This window comes from Coturnix japonica, chromosome 5 (genome assembly GCF_054131305.1).
Source record: "Coturnix japonica strain WE chromosome 5, WE-NBRP24, whole genome shotgun sequence".
Taxonomy (NCBI): Eukaryota; Metazoa; Chordata; class Aves; order Galliformes; family Phasianidae; genus Coturnix; species Coturnix japonica.
Genome location: NC_140667.1, coordinates 47,792,333 through 47,812,403, shown reverse-complemented (window position 1 = coordinate 47,812,403; position 20,071 = coordinate 47,792,333). Strand labels below are relative to the sequence as shown.

General features: G+C 44.4%; 1 protein-coding gene across 15 annotated transcripts in view; it reads left to right on the top strand.

Annotated features, from left to right (window-relative positions):
• The first annotated feature begins 1,459 nt into the window (after window positions 1–1,459).
• CDC42BPB (CDC42 binding protein kinase beta) overlaps window positions 1,460–20,071 on the top strand; it is an 80,492-nt gene continuing 61,880 nt past the window's right edge. For all 15 annotated transcript variants that reach the window (XR_014947282.1, XM_085550595.1, XM_015865562.3 and 12 more), the window contains exon 1: window positions 1,460–1,896. Coding sequence is in view for 14 of the 15 variants with exons in the window: in XM_085550595.1 (XP_085406721.1) it covers window positions 1,719–1,896 (178 nt within the window). In the remaining variant the exon portion in view is untranslated. The remainder of the gene's footprint in view (window positions 1,897–20,071) is intronic.

Genomic DNA, 20,071 nt, shown 5'->3' with positions numbered 1-20,071 from the left:
TCATGTTACTTCTGACCATGAGTCACCCCAGCAACAACAACTATGCAAACCCCAGCCTTGCTCCAGTTTCTGGTTGCAGGGGTCCTGGCTCTAACAGCCCAGCACTGAGCTGCCTCCCTCCTTCAGCTCACAATGCTCCAGCTAATCACCAGCAGAGAGGAGCAAGGAAAAGCCATCCTTCCCACTGCAGTTTTGCATCGGGACCTGACCGGTTGCATTCCTAGAGAGGTAAACTCCCATCGAGCTGTTCAGCATCTTGCCTTAAGGTGCTGTAATTGCTAGGGGAGAACAATTCTCAGAATAAATTGTAATAAATAAGAAAAGGCACTGTGGAAAGCTTGAGCATCTTCCACCTAGTAATCATAGAGAGCAGCTACTAAGCACTGGCTTCTTGCTTTGCCTGCCTGCTGCCTATTCCATGCCCCATTGCCAGCGAGGCACAGAGCTGTAGTTTCCTACAGCAGGGCCTTCCCCATCAGCAGGGAGAGGATGAAGGCAGGGTAGGATGCACGTGGGGATGCTGCAAGGAGCCATTATCCCTCGAGGGAAGCAGTGGCCGGCCACGTTCTCCAGAATACCGCGGTCCTCCCTAACTGCATGAGGGCAAATTTGCCTCTCAGGAGCTGCCAGCGTGCAGAGCTGTTTGGATGTGAGGAAAGGATGTGTCAAAGAGCAGCAATGCAATGGCACGGGCTGCCCAGGGAGGTGATGGAGTCACCGTCCATGGAGGTGTTCAGGAACTGTGGAAATGTGGCACTGAGGGTCCCCTACGAAGACAGGTTGAGGGAGTTGGGTTTGTTCAGCCTAGAGAAGAGAAGGTTGTGGGGTGACCTCATTGCAGCCTTTCAGTACCTGAAGGGAACTTACTCCCAGGAGGGGAGTGAACTCTTGGAAAGGGCTGACAATAGCAGGACACGGGGAAATGGTTTTAAGTTAAAAGAGGGAAGATTTAGGTTGGATGTTAGGGGGAAGTTCTTCACTAGGAGAGTGGTTAGGCCCTGGAACAGGCTGCCCAGGGAGGTTGTGGATGCCCCGTCCTTGGAGGTGTTCAAGACCAGGTTGGACGGGGCCCTGGGCAACCTGATCTAGTAAAGGTGTATGTTTGGTGGCCCTGCCAGGCAGGGGGGTTGGAACTACATGATCCTTGAGGTCCCTTCCAACCCGGGTCATTCTGTGATTCTGTGTGGTTAGCGAGCATGGTGGGAACATGCTGATGGCTGGGTCAGATTATCTCAGCGGTCGATGATCTTAGCGGTCTTTTCCAGTGTTCATGAATCCACAATAGCGGCGAGAAGCCGGGAGGCGAAAGTGCGGCCGCGAACGCACAACCCCCTCTCAGCCCCGCGACGAATCTGCTGAGACGGACTCAAATCGTTGACGGTCGCACCCCCTCCACCCGCTCCCCCCGGTACGGCGCGCCGCTGGGCCCAATCTTCCGGCCGTGCCCACGTCGGAGCGCGGCGCGTTGGGCGTGTCGGGCCCGGCGCGGGGGAGGAGCGGAGCCCGGAGCGGAGCCCAGCGGGTGCGGCCCTTCCCGCCGCCGGGGCGAGGCCGGAGCGGGAGGCCGGGAGCGGCCCATGGACCGGCCGCGCCTGAGGCGGAGCCCGTGGAAGGAGCCGCTCGGCCCCGGAGCGGCCGTGAGGGGCGGGAGGCGGCTGAGCGGCTGAGCGGCACCGGGGCCTCGCGCGCCGTGTCCGCCGGTTGGGCCGCCCGGCACCATGTCGGCCAAGGTGCGGCTGAAGCGGCTGGAGCAGCTGGTGCTGGACGGGCCGCAGCGCAACGACAGCGTGCTGAGCGTGGAGACACTGCTGGACCTGCTGGTCGGCGTCTATGCCGAGTGCAGCCGCGACTCGCCGCTCCGCCGAGACCGATACGTGTCCGACTTTCTCGAGTGGGGTGAGCCGGGACGAAGGGACGAGGGGCGGGGGGAGCCGTCGGTCCCGCAGCGCGGCTGGAGCGGGGAACGGCAGCCGGCTGTGGGTGCGGAGCTGCCTCCGGAGTCCCCGAGTCCCGCTGCGAGACGCTCGGCTGCGGGGCGTCCTGGGGCCGGGCTGAGCCCCGGCGTTAGGGCGATGTCCCGCTGCTCCGAGCTCCGCCGGGCTGCGGGACGGCTCCGAGCCCAGCTGTGTGCAGGACCCGGCCCCGCTGCGGCGGGAGAGCGGTTATGTCGCATGTCCTTCCCGAAGGCCGGAGCGCTGCCAGGCGGCCTTTGTGGCAGCTTTGTTCGGTGGTTTTGTGGCACTGAGCGGGGTGATGTTGAGAGCCATCCGCTAGCGGACAAAAGGAAGCGTGGAGACGTGTTACCACACTTTTATCCTAAGTTTTCTGTCCCTCGGTGCTTTGTTAAGGTTGTTGACTACAGGCGAGCAAATAGCAGAGATCCTTCCCTGGTGAATGCTTAAGTGAATTTATGTTAAAACAGCCATGGTGGCTGACTGGTTTATTCAGCTGAGTAAGTTATGAATAATAAAGCGCAGTGAAGGTGACTTAACTTCTTCGTGGCAGAGGAACTTGGGGGTGAGGGAGGAAAGAAGGCTGCTCACCAGAACCCTGTCCTGTTATCAGCTGGGCCATGCATGTACAGTTAATGAGGCTTTTAAAGATCTCTCTTAAAAAAAAACCAAACCCACAAAACAAAGGATTTCCTAAGAGAGGGGGAGGGGCGATTTACTTCAGTGGATGCAAATATGCCCTTGGAGCTTCCACAGAGGCACTGAGATGTGGGGGCAGCTGGTTCTCCTTAATTTCTGTGGGGACCACCACTCTTTGTCATACGCTGACCAACTAAGAGGATTCACTTCCTGGACTCTTCTATTGACGTCAGTAATGCGATTGCCAACTGAATAATTAACCACTTTATCGCATCTGCCCTGCGAGCTGCAGCCAGGGGAGCATTGATTATTTGTTTTGTGGTGGGAGCTTTGTGTGACTTCTGCAGAGTGCAGTGTGTGTTGTCATACTCTTGTTTCTAAGCTGACAGCTTCAGGGATTGAGCACATATGAACTGGTTGGTATGATATAGCAGACCACCTTGGTATTGAAATCATTCCCTTGATTTCAATCCTTTGGGACAGGCCAAAGAGAGATATGCTTCTTCTGTAGTGCTGTTGGTGGTTGTGCCTTGTTGATGGATGCCTGTGTTGTCATTTTCTGTGTGATGGAGAGACCAATTATCCAACTGTTTGTAAAACTGCTTTTTTAAGCTCTATTTGCAGCTTCCACTGAGTGTGAAAAGGTGACTGACTTGATGAAAAGTGTAGGTCCCAATAAAAACAGTGCGTAGCTCTTACTGCAGCCTGGGGTTACCCTAGTATAACAAAGTGCCTATTCAATAAATAATTGAAATGTATGTGAGCTACCATCTGGTGCTGCAGAGCAGGGATAGAAGTTTATAATCCAGGCTCTTCCTGGTAAAGGGATGGGCCTAAGTCTGGACTGCTGTATATTTGTGTTCCATCAGCCGGGAATACCCTTAAAAGCAATTAAAGCTGATACTGTGGGTTCCTCCCTTTCCTTCAAGCTGTTAAAAGCAAGTAAACGCCAACAAGACACCTTTTATCTGTGTCCTAATGCCCTTGCAGCGCATTATCACTGACAAGGAACTTGTTTCTGCCTCCAGCTAATAAGGAAAATATCATGCCAAACACACTAATCTTCCTCATGTCATGATGTGCAGTCTTAATTACAGTTTGTTTCTCTGTTAGAAGGTATTCTGGATTGATGCACACGAGGTCTGTGTGCTGTTATGTGTCTGTGGCAACATGAGAGCGTAGCTAAATATTTGGGATGTACTTTGAAGATCAGCACGTTTTGTTATCAGCTGGAGACAGAAGGAATTTCCTTTTGACAAAATGGAGACTTATCACCGACAATGGAAATAAACTGCATGAGTCTGAAGGTTAAATTAAACTGAGCTGTAGAACAAGCCCAGTGTTTGTATTGTGAGACTTGTGCCAGATTCTCTCAGCCTGTTTCATCCAAGAAACTTTGCACATCACCTGCAAAGGTTAGTGAGCTCCGGATGATCGATCTCTTTGCTTCTGCCCTATAAACCTGGCTGCTCCAGGCTTATTTCTTCAAAACCTTCTTCCTATTTGATAGCCATAGAAGAGCGTAGGGTGTGGCCATTTGCCCAGGGGCAGCCTGTGGCTTCCATCTCTTCAGAAGCATCATCAGAATCTGCCATTTTAACCTTGATGGTTGTAGCTTTCCCAGGGTGAATGGGATTTTGGATATCCTATTTTTTTTTTTCCATATACTGGAATTATATTATTATTATTTTTCTTATGCTAGCTGGCTTTAGAGAAGGACTAGCTGAGCTTTCAGGTGACGATTCCAGAAGTGATTTTCTTCCAGTTACTTTTATTTATAAGAACTCTTGAATAAGTTCTCACTCAGTTGGTTGTCACTGTATTGTTTACACCACGGGTACTGAAATAATGCTCAGTATTCCTAGTGGAAATTAAATCCAAGTCTGTTAACACAACAGACACATGTCTTACATGTTCAGCAACAATTTGCCAAATCTGTGCTTAGTGTCATTTAAGCCATTACTGCATATACTGCTCCTAGCGAGAGAAAAAATGAACTCCAACAGCCAGCCCTGTTTATTCCAGTTACATTTTCTCTTTCCTCTCTGAAGATTGTCAGTGAAGCTGGTCGGCTGTAACCCACCCTTGTGCCTCTGAGGCCAAATTCCTTGCCCATCCCTAGCAGATCTTGTAGCACAGTAGGGCTGCCAGGAAAGCTATCTGGCTTGCATCCCAAGAGATGCTGGTGCTGGGCAGTCCTGCTGTCCTGGAAGGCCCACAAATCAGCCTTGGCTGAAAATGCCCAAGCCCACCGAGACTACTCAAAGATGCAGCAAGCAAGGAGGACAGCACATGGCCTTTGGAGTTACTGAGAGGATTATGCTGGTCACCGGTGCTTAGTAATGTCTGTGCACTGCAGAGGGACCTTCTGAGAGACTTAGCCTGCAAAAAGCATGTCTGACCTTGTTCTGCATGACAAGGAGACATCGTGGCTCGGGTCTGCCTGCATCACCTGCCCTACCCTTTGGCTTTTAGGCACAGTTCCTCTGTACGGAGCATGTTGTTCCCTCATGCTGAGGAATATGAAGCTTTCCTAATCCCACGCCGGATGTACTGGAGCACTAGGATGGCTGCTCACAGGGCTACTTCACCTCAGCCACGGTCATCTGACATCACCTTATTATTCAGGACTTATGTCAGTAGGCTGTGGCCAGTGCTTGCTGCCCCTCGCTCCAGCCAGCAGAGGCTGGCACAACCAGCTGCTCCATTCTCCAGCAGCTCCTGGCAGTAGTTGAGCCAGTCGGCAAGAATATTTGGAGCAGAGTCTAACAGCAGTGGGCTTTGGTGGTGGTCAGAGTGCTCTTAGTGCAGCACAGGCTGTCTTGCTCCAGCCTTTGTTTCCTCTGACCCTGTTTTGAACTGCTGGCACTCTGTGTAGGGCAGGATGGCGGTCATCCCCATGGGATTTGTTTGGCGTTGTCTCCCACCTGGACAACACACTGGCTTGATTTCTTTGTGAGAATCCCTTAAAGCCAATATCTGAATAGGTTAGGCTGATCTTCCTCATTCTCAGTTTGTGGAGGGTCTGCTCACCAGTTATGCTGGTGTTCTGCTTTTGTTTTTTCCTTATTGCTATTGTTGTTTTGTTTGTTTGTTTTCCTTGGGAAGAACTGACTCGAAGGCGGGCTGAAGCTGTGGGGAAAAGAAAGAAGTCTGCAGCTGATTAGCACAAGTAGGCCAGCTGGGCACCTGCTGTCAGCCTGCCTGGCTGGCGTAATAGGCAGGCAGTGCATGCTGTTGTAGTAACAGCCATTTATTCTCACTCTGGGTTGAGCAGCGGAAAAAAATACGTGTGCAGAACACTCAGCAACATCTGTAGCCCAGTCTCAAGCAGCCGCTTTTGGGTGGATGTCTGTTACATGGGTGGCTGTGCCATAGGTGGAAAAATCACGTGCAGAATGCTCAGCAGAAGCGTTGCTGTTCTGCTGGTGCAGTGATTCACAGCTTTGGGTCACTGTGAGGACTGGTACTTCAAGTTTTGCATCTTGCTTTTGGTGGGGGCTAAAAGAAGAGTCTGTGAGTTAGTTTTGCAAGTCTGCTCCTAGACCTACTTTCTTCTCCTTCCAGCTGCTTATAGAGGCATGTTAACCTTTCAAATAAAAAGCTCTAATGAGTGAAGAGAGAAACATGCAGTGGCCTTCCTTTCATAAGAGTTTAGAGTCTGTTCTCTCAGCTTGGAATGGCTGTATTCACATGTGTGGATGTGGACCTGAGAAAAGGTCACATTTGTGCAGCCTACATGTAGGGCATCTACAGAGCTTACTGCAGGATAGCCCTAATCCTCTGTCTGCTGCAGACACCAGTGTGCTAGAAAATGAGCGTGTGTAGTACTGGTGCATGAGACAAACTATTTTGAAGTGTTTTTGAGGTGACCTTAGAGTTGTCAGGCTTGGAGCACTGTTTATGAGGGTCTTCCTCACGGCCTTTTTGGGTTACATCAGGAAAAAGTGTCAATTAATAGTGGCATGTTTCTTGATTTGAGATTTGTTAGCTTAAGTTCTCTTCCTTCACCACTTCCCTTTTTCCTTCCCTTCCCATCTGCAGAAAAAGCCAGGAAGTACCTCCAGCCTCTGCGGGCCTGTTTGACATCCTCCTCTGCAGGCAGAAGTTGGTCAGGCAGTGATAAGCCTGTTGGGAAGACAGTTTGCTTCAGTAGTGAAAGCAGCTGATGAATGAGAAGTCTGAGCTCCTGTCTCTGCCCAAAGTCCAACTGATTGCTGAAGACTGTTGTGGTGCCTTGTACTTGAGGCAGGAGTAGCACAAGGCAGTGGGTGAGGCTCCTGGGGCAAGGAGCTCCAGCTTTGCAGAGGTTCTGGAAGGGCTGCTTGGTGATCATGGTTTCTTTGTACACAGTGCAGCTGGAAGCCTTTCCTGCTCCCTGGGGGCTTTCCTGTGGTCAGGGTCAGGGCCCTGTAGCCTGGGTTGCCTTTGTGAGGAAGCCTCTGGAGGTCATCTGGCAGACAAGTACTAGCAGGGCCACTGAACTCTGGCTTAAAGCATTCTCTGCTGTTAATGGCTATTTTACAAAATAGATGTTGGGATTAAGTCATGATGGAGCAGCAAAAAACTGCCACATTAGTTTTAAGAGCACTGTAGTCAAGGCCAGTGATCTGAAGGCATGAGGTTCAAAGCTCACTTATGGAGTGGATAATGGACTCTTTACAGCACATCTGTTCTAATCTCTTATTTTTAGAGCGGGGCAATATCTTTTAATGACTTTCTATAATATACTGTGCAATGCTGGCATTGAATCCTGGAGTCATGTTCTGGCAGCGTGAAGGTACTGTGGCTTGGAGGATGAGATGCTCATCAGCATGTGCTGTTAAAATGGCAGCTGTCCTGGACAGAGCTTGTCCCTTGTGCCATCCAAAGAAGTGGGCATTACTTCTGTCCTGTGGATAGATAGTTTCCAAAAGCTTGCTAATAAGTTGCTGTTAAATGCCATGACCTATTTTATATTTTAGTGTGGTTTATATATGAAAGGTCAGCAAGGGATAGAGAAGTGTCCCTTCTCACAAAATGCTTGTATCACATAGGAAACATGCACCCAGTGCTGTCTGGCACGGGATACTTGATAACATAGGATGCGGAAATAGGGTTTCATAAGCATCCATAAATATAACATTTTTTCAGACAAGTTTCATGTAGAAATACAGAAGTCATTTTAATTCCTTTTTTTGTGGGTAATGTTAGGCTACAACATTTTGCCAAGGAGAACTTTATTTATGCCACTAAAACTTCCATGGTTGGCACCACTTATGCGTTCTCAGTGGAAAGAAACCTCACGGATGTTGGTTTATTCAGCAGATTCATGCAGTGAACTTTTTTTGTCAAGTGAAGTTGAAGTAACCTTTTCTTTTGCAAATAATTCACATGAGGGGGTGAGTCAGTATCTTTTACACCTACGAGAAGCAAACAGTTTTAACTGCGTGAGTCAGGCTGAAGAGACTTCTTTCGTTTGCTTTTTTTAGCAAGTTGATTTTGCGTTATAGTTATATACTAATGCATCGGTTTTCAGAAATCTTGATCTTTAGCTGAGATTAGTTGGGAATGTTAAACTACAGCAGATTCTTCAGACTTAGGAAACTTACATTTTGTTCCTTCCTTATAATTTGAGACAGTTCGTGCAAGCTGTTTTTGGATGGCTGTTACAAAAAGGGAGAATTATGATATCTTAAACAGTTGCAAAGGTATCAGAGCCTTTATTGGAATGTAATGCTTAGAATTCAGGTTAGCTGCATAGACTCATCTCCTTATTTACCCCTGAACAGATGATTGGGATGATGGCCCACAAACAAAATTGTTGGGAAAAGTGAAAGAGCTTATTGAACATTTTTACTAGATTTTTGCTTTGATAATGCTTCAAACAGAAGTAAGCTTCATTTTCTAAGGCTCTTGCATGGTACACACGAGAGCAAAGTCACCAAAGAACTTGCATCACACTTGCTAATATGTCTGACTGAAGCTCTAGTATTTAAAAAGAAAGGGGGGGTGGGGGAGGGACTTGGTTTTAAAAAAGCTTTCTGGGGTCTAAACGTTTTCAGGTGCATTCAATCTATGGTTTGATGTGATCTGATCCTTTTAGCTGTCTCCTAATACTAAAATATTCCACTGTTTTTTATATCAGCGTATGCAGATTGCTGGAATGCGGGCTTCCACTTACGAGGACCTTTGTTTCTATAATGAATGTAGCTTTTTTCAATAGGAAACTACACGCTGTTTTCTTAAGCCCTGATTTTGCACAGACCTCAGTAATCATGTCTATAGAGATACTTAGCGTGCATTCAGATTAAGCATGTGCATCCATCATTACCAGCTGAGGTTGTGGGCATCCTGAAGTGCCCGAGTTAGTAATTTCTGTCATTTGTGTCATCAGGGTCTTAACACTGAAGCCTGTTATTACTTAACCATGGCCTGAAGCTTCAAATGCGTCTGGTACCTGTGGGTGCCCAGTTTGAGACCTCTATGAAAGAGTTTGAGCTTTGGAAAACAGTGGGGATGGCTTCACTGAGCATCAAACTTTAGACACGGATGGAGTTCATTAGTCAGGTGAGCATTAGTGCAGGCTGAGATGATGCTCTTACCTTGCCTAAGTGCAGGGCCATTAAGGACTTGATATGTTCAGCTGCCTTTCCCAAAAAAGCCAACAAGAGAGAAGATGAGAAGCAGCATCAACTCCAGGTATATCCCAAGTTGTTTTCATGTTTAGAATTTGTTTTCTGGCCAAAAATAAATAAATAAATAAATAAAATGGGCAATTGCTGTGTGAAATCCTACTTGAAGTTCATTTATATCTATTTAGTGAAATGTTAATTTTCAGGATTTTAAAGAAGTGCATGAAGCATTCTGTCTGAATGTTTAATTCAGCTTAATCATAGGGTTTTTTGTTCCAGTTTTTGTTAAAAAAACACATCAGTGAGTGACAAATGAAGATGAAAGCAATGAAAAACTATCCTGAAATCAATCTTAAAGGAGCGCTGCAACTATTCTGCCAATATTGTGTTTTTCTTCAGGACTGTGTGGTTCATGGGATGTGGATCCTTTCTTATAGAGGATGGAACTGTAGTTATCCATCGTCCCTACTCTTGTGGAATTCCTCTGTCCTTGGTTTCCCCCTTTTTCTGGAGATCCTTGTGCACCCTGGGGGCAGGCAGTGCTCTGCTATTTCTGCTGCTATTACAGCATGCATCCTCATATCTTAATTTTCCACGTCCTTTCTCAGAGGCTGGTTTCTTCGTGCAGCTTTTCTGTCTGCTACCAGTTCTGTTGCTGCCCTTGACGTGGCTGATCAATGCTGAGAGCTGGAATGTTCTGACTACCTTTTATTTTGCTGTAATTAAGGCGGAGTAGGAACAGCAGGAGGGTGACTTTAGACATGAAGATCCTATTATCGTTTTGAAATATGTTCTCTCCAGGGTTTGCTTTTAAGGGGCACGTTTGGTTTTTAAGTTTAGCTCTTCTTGTGATAGGATCAATTATTCACCACCATCCCCAATTTTTGTGTATGATTTTTCTGTTCTCCTTGTCTCTTATCAGTGCTAGAAGATGAATGCAGTTTGTGTGCTCTGCAGACTTTGTTCTACTGGCTTCTGCCTGTTCTGGGACTCGATCCAAAGAAGTAGCATGTGTCTTTTTTTTTTCTGTGGTTGCATATACTTCATTAAGATGTATATACTGAAAATTCTAAAAAAGCAATAAGGTTTCTGTTATCTATTATGTGATCATTTGGACACTGTCCATGAGTGAAATGGGAACGTCACTTCTCTTTGAATTTTCTCTCTTTTAAACTTATGTGTTCTTTTAAGGCCAGGGTGGGATCTCACAGTGTGCTATCAGTGGGTTCTTTTTTAAATGCTTTTGTTGCCCTGTAGCCCTGTCCAGTTACTCAATCAAAAAAGGAAACAGCATTTTTATGATGCTGGGACCTCACCCTGGTTGCCTTATTACAGAGGGCAGGGAGAAGAACATTTTTACACGCACGAATGACTACAAGTGAACTAAAGGTCCTAATAAAATAACTGCTAAGAAACCCCCGGATGCCTGGTTGTAAATGCAGGGTGAAAGCTGGAGTCTGCGGTAGATAGTCTTTATGCCTTTTATGGATGAAACGGTATTTTTACTGAATTCCAGAACACATCATCTTTCAGAACAGACTTCCTGACAATTTGCAGATAAGGTACTTCTTGTGTCACAGGGAAATAGTACAAAAAGTTTTCTTCAGGCCAGATCTAGCTAGGAAAGTGCCTCAATTGTATGCCATCATATGGCTGTACTGAGGAATTCAGTTTAACTGTTTAAACTTCTACTTCTGTAAGTGTAGATTTCCATTGCCAGTTCAGCGTGGGATTTCCTGGACACTTAAGTTTGAAATAATGACAACATCAGGCTGTTTTGAAGCTGTAGTTTGTGCTGTGTGATAAGTAATACAAGACAGTATGCCATGGGGATACCTAACTGGAGACTGTTTCGGGCCCGCATATTGTCTTTGTGTTGCCCTTAGAAGCATTGGCTGGTTATTGAGACAGCTGAACTGTGGTTATTTCTCTGTGCATGGTCTTGAGGGCCAGCAGGATTTACTGGGTTGTGAGTAGTGCTGTACCTACAAGGCTAGAACCTGTCAGCTGTGCATCCATGACTGGGAGCATGCAACCCTTATCCATTCTAAAGTTGACTTTTTTGGTTATAAATTATAAAGGTGAAAAATGTAATGGCAGGGGGAGAGGTGGGGGGTTAATTTGAAGTATTTTTAGTGCTGGGGAATGTGTCCTTAGGAAGAACCTCGCAGTAGTTCTCCTCAACGTTAGCAATGTGTGTATTCTTAAGTAACTGAACCCAGAAGTAGAAGTGCCCCAGTAGAATTAGAATTACAGGTACTGTAGTTATAAACTTCCTGCTCTTGGAAGTACTATTAAAAATTGCAAAGGTTTTATTTAATGTTTCAGGCACTGTGGAGGGTGAGGATATCTGATGTCACATTTGATACTTTACCTTTTGCATACCAGTGTTGTTTTTTCTTCACATTGTGAACCTTACAAAGTTCAACACAAGCACAGCATCTCACACCATAGACTTATAAAAGCTGGGCAATGACCAGCTGGAGAGCCGTGCAGAAAAGGATCTGGGGATCCTGGTAAACAGCAAGTGGAAAAGGAGTCGGTGCATCTTTCTGGAAATGGGGGCTGTCAGCATATTGGGTTCCACAGCTCCATCCCAGAAGATCTTTAAACCTCAGCTGGACCAAGCACAGGCCAGCCTGGTTAAACTTGACTTTGCCTCAGATTTAGGCAGGATGATGGACTCTGTGATCTCTAGTGGTCGCTTCCAGTCAAAAAATTGTTCTCATTCTTATTCTCTATTATTGATTGATGTTTTCCCCCGTGTTAGTGAATTCATTTATTTAATGTCGTGGCTGTTTTAAGATGAGATATTCGTTCCTCAGGCTTTTCAGAATGAGAACAGAAATAAATGCCATAAATCATTCTTTGGTGTTGTTGTTGGTATAGAACATAGTTGAAATAACTTTTGTGAATGCACTATTCATTGTGTTGTTGTTGTAGTCATCTCAAGTGTTTACCCCCATTGGCTGATATTTTACCATGTAGACTGAATGTAAGTATGGACAAAATTTTAGCTACATTTTGGATTTGTAAAGGATGAGAAACTAAACTGAGTTTTTTTCCTTTGTTCTATCGTGCTTCTAGTAAAAGTGAATTTCCTCATTCCTGCAAGAGTTACTAGAACGGGCTTTAAGAACTTTTGAACTTATGCTTTATGTCTATTGCTTTTTCCCAAGTACCATTTCCTTATGTCTAGTTGTTAGTCTTGACAGCGGTTGAAGTATTTCTAAAGCTTTGTTGCATGTGGCTGTGGGAAGCCTGCAAGCCCTGTATGACTGTGAGGCTGAATCACCCCTTAGGAAAAATAAAGGTGTTGCTGATGTGCTGTATTACAAAGGGATCCCTATCTAGTAGAATCCTGAGTATTCTTATGTCTGACATGACAGGAAGTCTGACCAAGCAGTTGCTAACAACAGGGTGAAATAAATCTACCTCATAGCTGTAAAGATCTAATGGGAGATTATCCCTGGTTTTTGTTTTCCTCTGTAAGATAAAAACTCGTAAAACTTGCATGAAGTTGAACTTGAAATATGGCTTTTCATACTGGTATTGTCGGTGTTAGAGTGTTAGCAAACCAGAACCCAGCTGTGCTTGTGTTTCATTGTATAAAAGTGGTTCACACCATATTCTGGTTTCAATACATTGTTTCCCTGTTGGGATGTACCTGCACACTTACAGATGCCATCACTTCTCTCCGGTTCTTTCCCCATGGTAGTAACTTCTTTTTTTGTGTGTGCAAAGTCTTGCTGCATAAAACTGCTGAGAAACGTCATCCCACTTCTTACATGCCCTTGATTTCCTCTTCATTGCTCAGAAGTTTTATTTCTTATTTACTAACTGCATTTAGAGAAGTCCCTTTGCAGTGGTGTCTTTCAAGCAGCAACAAACGGTTTTGCACACATCGCTGCCATCATCTTTTGCATCACTGATTGTAATGTATCACCACGCCCATTGGTAATAATAGCTGTTACTTCAAGTATATGCTTGATAACTACAGAATAAATAACACAAAGACTTCACTGGAAAATGTGCTCCAGTGATTTACCTTCAGAGCTCTGTGGGGAGCTCTGAAATGGGTGACAGCTGGTGGAAGATAATGGATTATCTCTGCAAGAGAGAAGCATGGGCAAGACCTACTTCTTACTTCAATCTCCTTGCTCTCATCTCTCCCTCCCCCATCATATCCCATATAATGCTTAAGAACTTGTCCTCTGTGTTTTTGGAGGGACTTAGGTGGAGAATGCTGTCTCTTGTGTAAAATGATTCACTGGCAAGGAAGTAAATGTAGCTGTGTGTAACAATTCATGGAAGAGGAAATCAACGTTGTTGACTTGCAAGTGTCTTTTAACACTTGTCTAGAAATGAGTTGCTGAGGCGTCATAGTATTTCAATCTAAAAAAGCATCAATTATAAAGAACTAGGAAAAGCATTGCGTAGTCCGAAGTATGGATCATTACAATATAAGCACTGGTCAGGCCATCTGTTTTTATCCCTTCTGGAAGTACCAGGTAGGTTGTAGGAGAATCTTAAATGAAGATTGTGTATGCATATTTTTGGTAATATTTACATCCTCACTGCATTCCCAGTGACAGCCCTAAGATGGAATGACGTGTTACTAAATAAGCAGACCTGCTCTCCCTTTTCCTATAGGTTTAAAAACAGTGAGATATAACTGTCATAAATTCTAAGTATCTTAGGGGTAGAAACTAAAATTGTAAAGATTACATCTCTTCCCAACATTTTCCATTAGAAAATTCCAGATATGTTTACAGAGCAAAAAGTTTACATAGCATCAGCTCTATGGTACTTGCATCAACAATTAAATGCTGAACTACAGGATCGGGAACAAAAGTTTGACAAGCAGATTGTGGTTTGGGACAGAATGGTTTTTTAAAGCGAGTCAATACAAATGGAAAGAATTACTTAAGAGCTAAAACAATCACTGAATGGGCAAAGGAGCCAAGGTTTGTTTAGATGACATTGGAGATAAGTTAGCGAAGCAAAATACTAAATTCTGTGTAGAAAAAGAGGGGAAGGGAGTAGGATATGGCTGTAATGTGTAAAGAAATATAGAGCCAACCATTTGGCTCTTCTTTGTGTATTTGACTTCAGTGTCTGTACTAGTTTTCAGTTACTTTACTTCACATATTTTGAAGGTTGGCTGAAATTCCTTCTCATTCTTCCACTTATGCTCTCATCTTCTGCTTGTGGTCTCCTCACAGGCTGTGCGCTTTGTCAGAAGATTTTGGTAGGGAAGTCAGTACATCTCACTGTTTCCTTAGGAAGTAGAAGGTTCTGTAAGCACAACCACACTGGTCGGGTTCTGCTATTGCACTGGAGCATTCAAGACTTAATTTTGATACCAGCTTTGTGGCCTTGAAGCCTTGCTAGCTTCTCCAAGCTTATGCAAGGAGAGAGAACCTGGAACCCAACTGCTGCTGCTCACAGTGGGGTGTGTGGTAATTGATGGTCTGGTTTGGAATGGTAGAGCATGGAGCTTCCGAGCCTCCAAGGAGTCTGGAGAGACCTAGAAGGATGTCTGTTAACCTGTGCTTTGGGGACTGACAAACTGTTCAGAGATCATTCAAAACTGTGAAACAGAATTAAGGGATTTCTTTAAGATAATGTGGCAAAGATCTTAAGAAAAGATGGAGGCAAAATGCTAAACTAATACAAAAGTGAAAGTGTGGGTTTTGACATGAACAACATTGGGATAAAGGGAAAGAGCTTGTTTAATATGTTGTATGTGAACTACAAAAAAAGAAAGTTGGGTGAGAGTGGGTGACAGAAATGTAGAGTGAGGGGTAGAAGAGAGAGAAGAACACATCCCAGCTGTATAGAGACAGCTAAATTCAGAATGCTTGGAGGCCTTGGAGTGTCTCTGGAAAAGATATGGTGGTGTTCTGCTTTTAGATTCAATTCTGTGCTCTTTGCATACTCATGCAGTGTTAAAGCCCTTCAGCTGTGCTCTAAATCAGTTAGGTTTGAAAAATTCATTCTTAACACTGTTCTAGAAGTTGACTTTTCTGTGTGTAACTCAAATGCGTGCTATTCTAGAACAGAATTCTGCAGGCTTTACTGTTCATAAATGACAGTTTTTGGCTTTTCTGAGCCATGAGTGCTTAAGAAAAATAAAGGTGAAATGAGAAACGTGGTTCTCTTCCTGAAGGAGTTATTTTGTAAATAATTCAGGGAGCTGAAGAAGAGAAATTATTTCTAATAATAGGTAAATCTCTCAAAGCCTTTTGCTATAATGTGAGACGAGTTTTAGCACGAGACTTTTGGAGTATTCTCTGCAGATTTAAAGGTAATTTCACTCTTCTCTGCCTCTGAGAAACTCGAGGTGCTTGTCTTTGGTTGCAGTAATTCCTCGGTGGGCATCTTTATCGCCTTTACCTGCAGCAGCAGTTTGACTTTTCGTTGACCTTACAATAAGATCTGGGGCTCGAAGGAAGTTCTGAAACTGGGTGAGTGATGTTGGAGAAAATGCCCTGTGCTGCCATGTAAAAGTGCAGTGAGCAGAAGGATGTGCCTCCTGGCTTCAAGGAGGTGTTGCTGTCTAAACTCTGCAAGCTGGAAAACAGTTCAGGGTGTTTATGTACAGTGTTGCAGTCTTGAGCCATCAAAAAGAAATAATAAACATTTCTCAACCAACAAAAGCCAGGTGCAGTATTACCTGGATCTGGTGCTCCATCTCCTCTGTCTTTTGTTTCCCCGATGATTCTCTTGATCTGGATGAGAAATGAAGTATGGAAAAAAGGTAACTGTGATCTGATTTGGCTCCTCGTTCTGTTTAGCATGCAGCAGCATTAAGGCGGGCCAGCACTGCACCAACAAGGCTGCGGCAAAGGCTGTTGTGTGCATGCTTCATCTCACCTTGGTCTGTGCTATTTAAGATGACTGCTGCTGGAAAAATAAGAAACAAAAAACTGAGCTCTTTTCCTTTTCTTGCTCGTGTGGTGTAACGGCCTCTCTGACCCTTCAGTGCTGATGATTCCATTTGCTAAACTACCTGGAAATGCTTGCTTTGGGTAGCTTGGTAGCTCAGCTTTCTGCTGCTTTAGTGAGCAGAATCAGATCGGTGAGGTGTGACCAGCAGAGTTTGTTAGAGCTGACACAAGAAGGCAGAGAGCAGGACTGTGAGGCTGTCCTTTGGTTGCAGGGATCCTAGATCACTCCAGTTTAATTGAACTACAGCTTAAATTTGTGCTAAATATGTAGGCTTGGAAAAATGGTGCCTCGGAAGGTGAATTGTTCTCCTGTCACTGAATGTATGTGGAGGTGCTTTGCCAAGAAGAGCTTATTAATAGGAGCATCAATCTTTTAATGGAGGTGGCATGTGGTAAATATAGAACCAATGAAAATTATACATTTTGCTGTTACATAATGCATATATGAAGTGTTCAGCTACTTCAGACTGTCTTCCATTTATCTGGAGGAAGTAAAAGAGAAGTTTATTTTCTGTAAGTAAGAATTGATGAAGTGATTATGGTCTTTGTAGTTTTACTTTTAAGACGAAATAAAGCATGTGACTGGGGAAGGTAGAACTTTGTGATAAAGTGCTACTTCCTTAATGCAAGTAAGGTTATAGCAGCACAGCGTGGTCATCAGTCTGGAATTGTTTCATTTCTTAGCAGGATGTGTGAGAGATTTGAATCTGATACAATTTGGAATCACTCTTAAGTTATTGAAACTTAGAGTTTGAAACAAAAGTGAGCTCAAATTCAAGATTTCCTTCATCTTTCATTTGAAACCATCTGGAAAATAAGTGCAAATATCAACTTTTTTCCCTCCTTTTCAGTCATAATTTTCAAACTGTTGTACAAAAATTGTTCTTAACTCGCTCTTTAGATCATTTGTCCTGCAGTAAAATCAGGGGATTTTTAAAATATTTACAGCTTTGTTATGAAATAAAGGAGGTTGAATCATGGATATTTTACTGTTTGGAACTAGTGATTCACATTGAAGCATGAAACAATTTTCCATTACTGATGTGCTTCAGTATGTAATCTCAATTTGCTATGGCTTAAATGGTCTCTCCCAACACCTGCGAAAATTGGCCTCGTATTTGGAATACAGAAAAATTCAGGTACCAGAACAAATAAATCTACACTAAGCAAAAACAATATTCCGTGTTTGTTGCCATGCATTTCTTACAGTGTTTTGACGTGTATCTTGGAAGATTCTGTCCTAGTGTGCTGAAGGTTGGCTTGAAATGCTCTCATGGCAGATACATGCTGATTGCAGTGTGAAGTAGGTCCACATTAATTCCAAAAAAGGCCATTTTGTCCCTCTCCAATCTCTTCCTGCAGCCTGCCCCGGGCTGATGCTCCAGCATTGCAGCTGTGAGTGAGTCATGTTGGGTGAATGATTCGGTGGGAGGGGATGGACAGACAAGTTAGTTTTTGCCTGCAAATGTTTCCTGGTTTGATGTGCCACGTGAGCACTCCTGATGATCCAGACAATCAAAGTGGGACACTCCTGATGATCCAAACAATCAAAGGGGGGCCGTGGTGGGAAGGAATGAGGAGGAAGTCTTTCAGCAGCAGAATGGATTTCCTGGATTACAGTGGTCGTGCGGGCTCCCCCTTCACTTGTCTTAAATATCTGGGAAACTAAGGAGTCAGTTCCAGGGAAAACCTGTAATTCAGTGAGCTTGTGTATGACTTAATGTATTTTCTGGGTGGGATCTGAGCCTCGTGAGGAAAAAGTTGAAGATGAAATATCTATACTCTGCCGTGAGCTTCTTCCTCTGGTAGACCTCACAAAGAAGGTTCCTCAGCTATATACGCATCCACTGTTGCATTAGCACATGCCGTTACCTTCAGGTGTGATCTGTGCAGGTGGCATTGAAGTTGTGGAACTGAATTCCTCAGTGTGGAGAAAATGGTGCCCATTGACATTCATAGAGTAATGAGACCAAGGAGTGGATGTCAGTGCAGTGAGGTGGTGGATGGTGCAGTTCAGTGGCGGCAGAAGCAATGTGAGATAGAGACAATTCTCAGCTACAAAACAGTCGCAAATAGTATTATTGTGCTCTTTGTATCTCCTGTAGTTTCTATGGAAATAGGATTTGCTTTCAGAGAGACCTAAAGATACAGGAAATAGTTGTCGGATGTTTGTTCTTGCACATGTAAGCCAACGCTTGTTTCCTCTTTTGCCTGCTAGGCCTCTGGTGCTGTGCAGGTCTCAGAGAAGCCCCATTGCTTTGCCAGCAGTTGCACTGGCGGTGCATTTTGCCACTCAGACTGCTGAGAACGATCTGTGCATTCTTCAGTATTTGCATGTCTCCAGTGTTATCTTTAGTGCCTTTCACTGTAGGTGAATGGGCGAGTTGGGCAGCGGGCCAGCTATTGAGTGTCGGTGGTAGCATTCATCAGTGAGCTGGCAAATGGAAGCGTACTGCTGCCCAGGGAGCCCTTCTATGTGGTACTTGCTTTTGGGTCTCGCCACACAAAAAGTGTGCTTAATAAGTAACAGTGCCCACAGATGATGTTTCAAGGTAAATACTGTACTCCTCTGCCAGAAAAGTTAGCTGTGCCAATAGGATCAGTATCAGTGCAGCTACTGAATTCCTTTTCTTTGTGGCATTTCCTGCTGTGATTATTCTTTAGCGTGGTAATACCTCTATCATATAGGTTGTTATATAAAATCCTAAATGCCAGAGTTATTTTTTCTGTGACTGGAGCAAAATGCAGAAACCACGGAATGTATGGTCTTGGTTTACAACAAAAATAGCAACTGTTTCACCCATTTAAATCTTTAAGGAGTTTGATGTGGTTTATATGATCTAAGTAAGTCCAAGCACCATCGAGATATCTGACTGCAAGTGGTCTGGCACCGTGCTTTACTTATGCCAGAAGACTTTTGTCAAGCAGGGCTAATCCTGTGACCGAGTTATGTCTTCAGGGAAGATCTGGGGTTTCTTTCTTGTTGTTTGCTCTTTCAAAAGCATTTGTGTACCAACTTTAAGTTTTATAATACAATCTCAACTTTATTAATAAACTTAGCACCTAGTCGTTTTTGCACTCGCAATCGATCTCAAGAAAGTTCAGGTGTTGCTGGTGTTGTGCTGTTATGTGTAAGTATGTGTCATTTAACGAAACGCTGACCAACTATGAGACTTGATGGCTCAGCATGGAGCAGCGTCCTACTCGAGAGACTCTTCTGCAAGATCTGTGAATGCCTTGCAATGGGAACTAGGCAGCGCTTCTCTGGTTATTACTGGATTAAACACCAAAGTCTTGCACCACTGAATTTGCTTGTGTAATGAATGCTGAGTGAATGATGAAGAGTCGGATCATTGAGTAAGAGGCAGGCTGGATAGGTGAAGTAAGTGTGTCTGTGTAGCACATGTGAAGATGGAAGGTGGGACATGGCACAAGTAAAATGCTCAATGATATGCCATAAAGAACAACATGTTGCCTTTCTCTGTAAACAGAAGAACTTTGAAGTTTGGCTTCCTATGAGTTTGGGATTGCTGGCACAACCCTTTGCCCTTCCCACTGTGTTGCCTTATCTTTTCTGATGCACATTTTCTTTCATCACTTGGGGGTTTTGTTGTCACCATACTGTACCTATAGCTCCCTCCATACCTAGGGATGACAAGGTATGTCCATTTTGCAGCTCAGGATATAAGGACTGCCCAACTGTATTCCTGCTACAGCCTTTCCTTTCATGGGGATGACACAGTGGGTGTCTTCTATCACCCTCAGTCCTCATAAAACTGGGAGTAACTTAATATCTTTGGACATTTTAAGTGAAATTTCATAAATGGGGAATCAAATATCTGAGCTGGGATCAAAGGTTAGGGGAAGGAGGAATGGATACTCTGCCAAAGTGTGATCCTTTATTTCCTTAGGA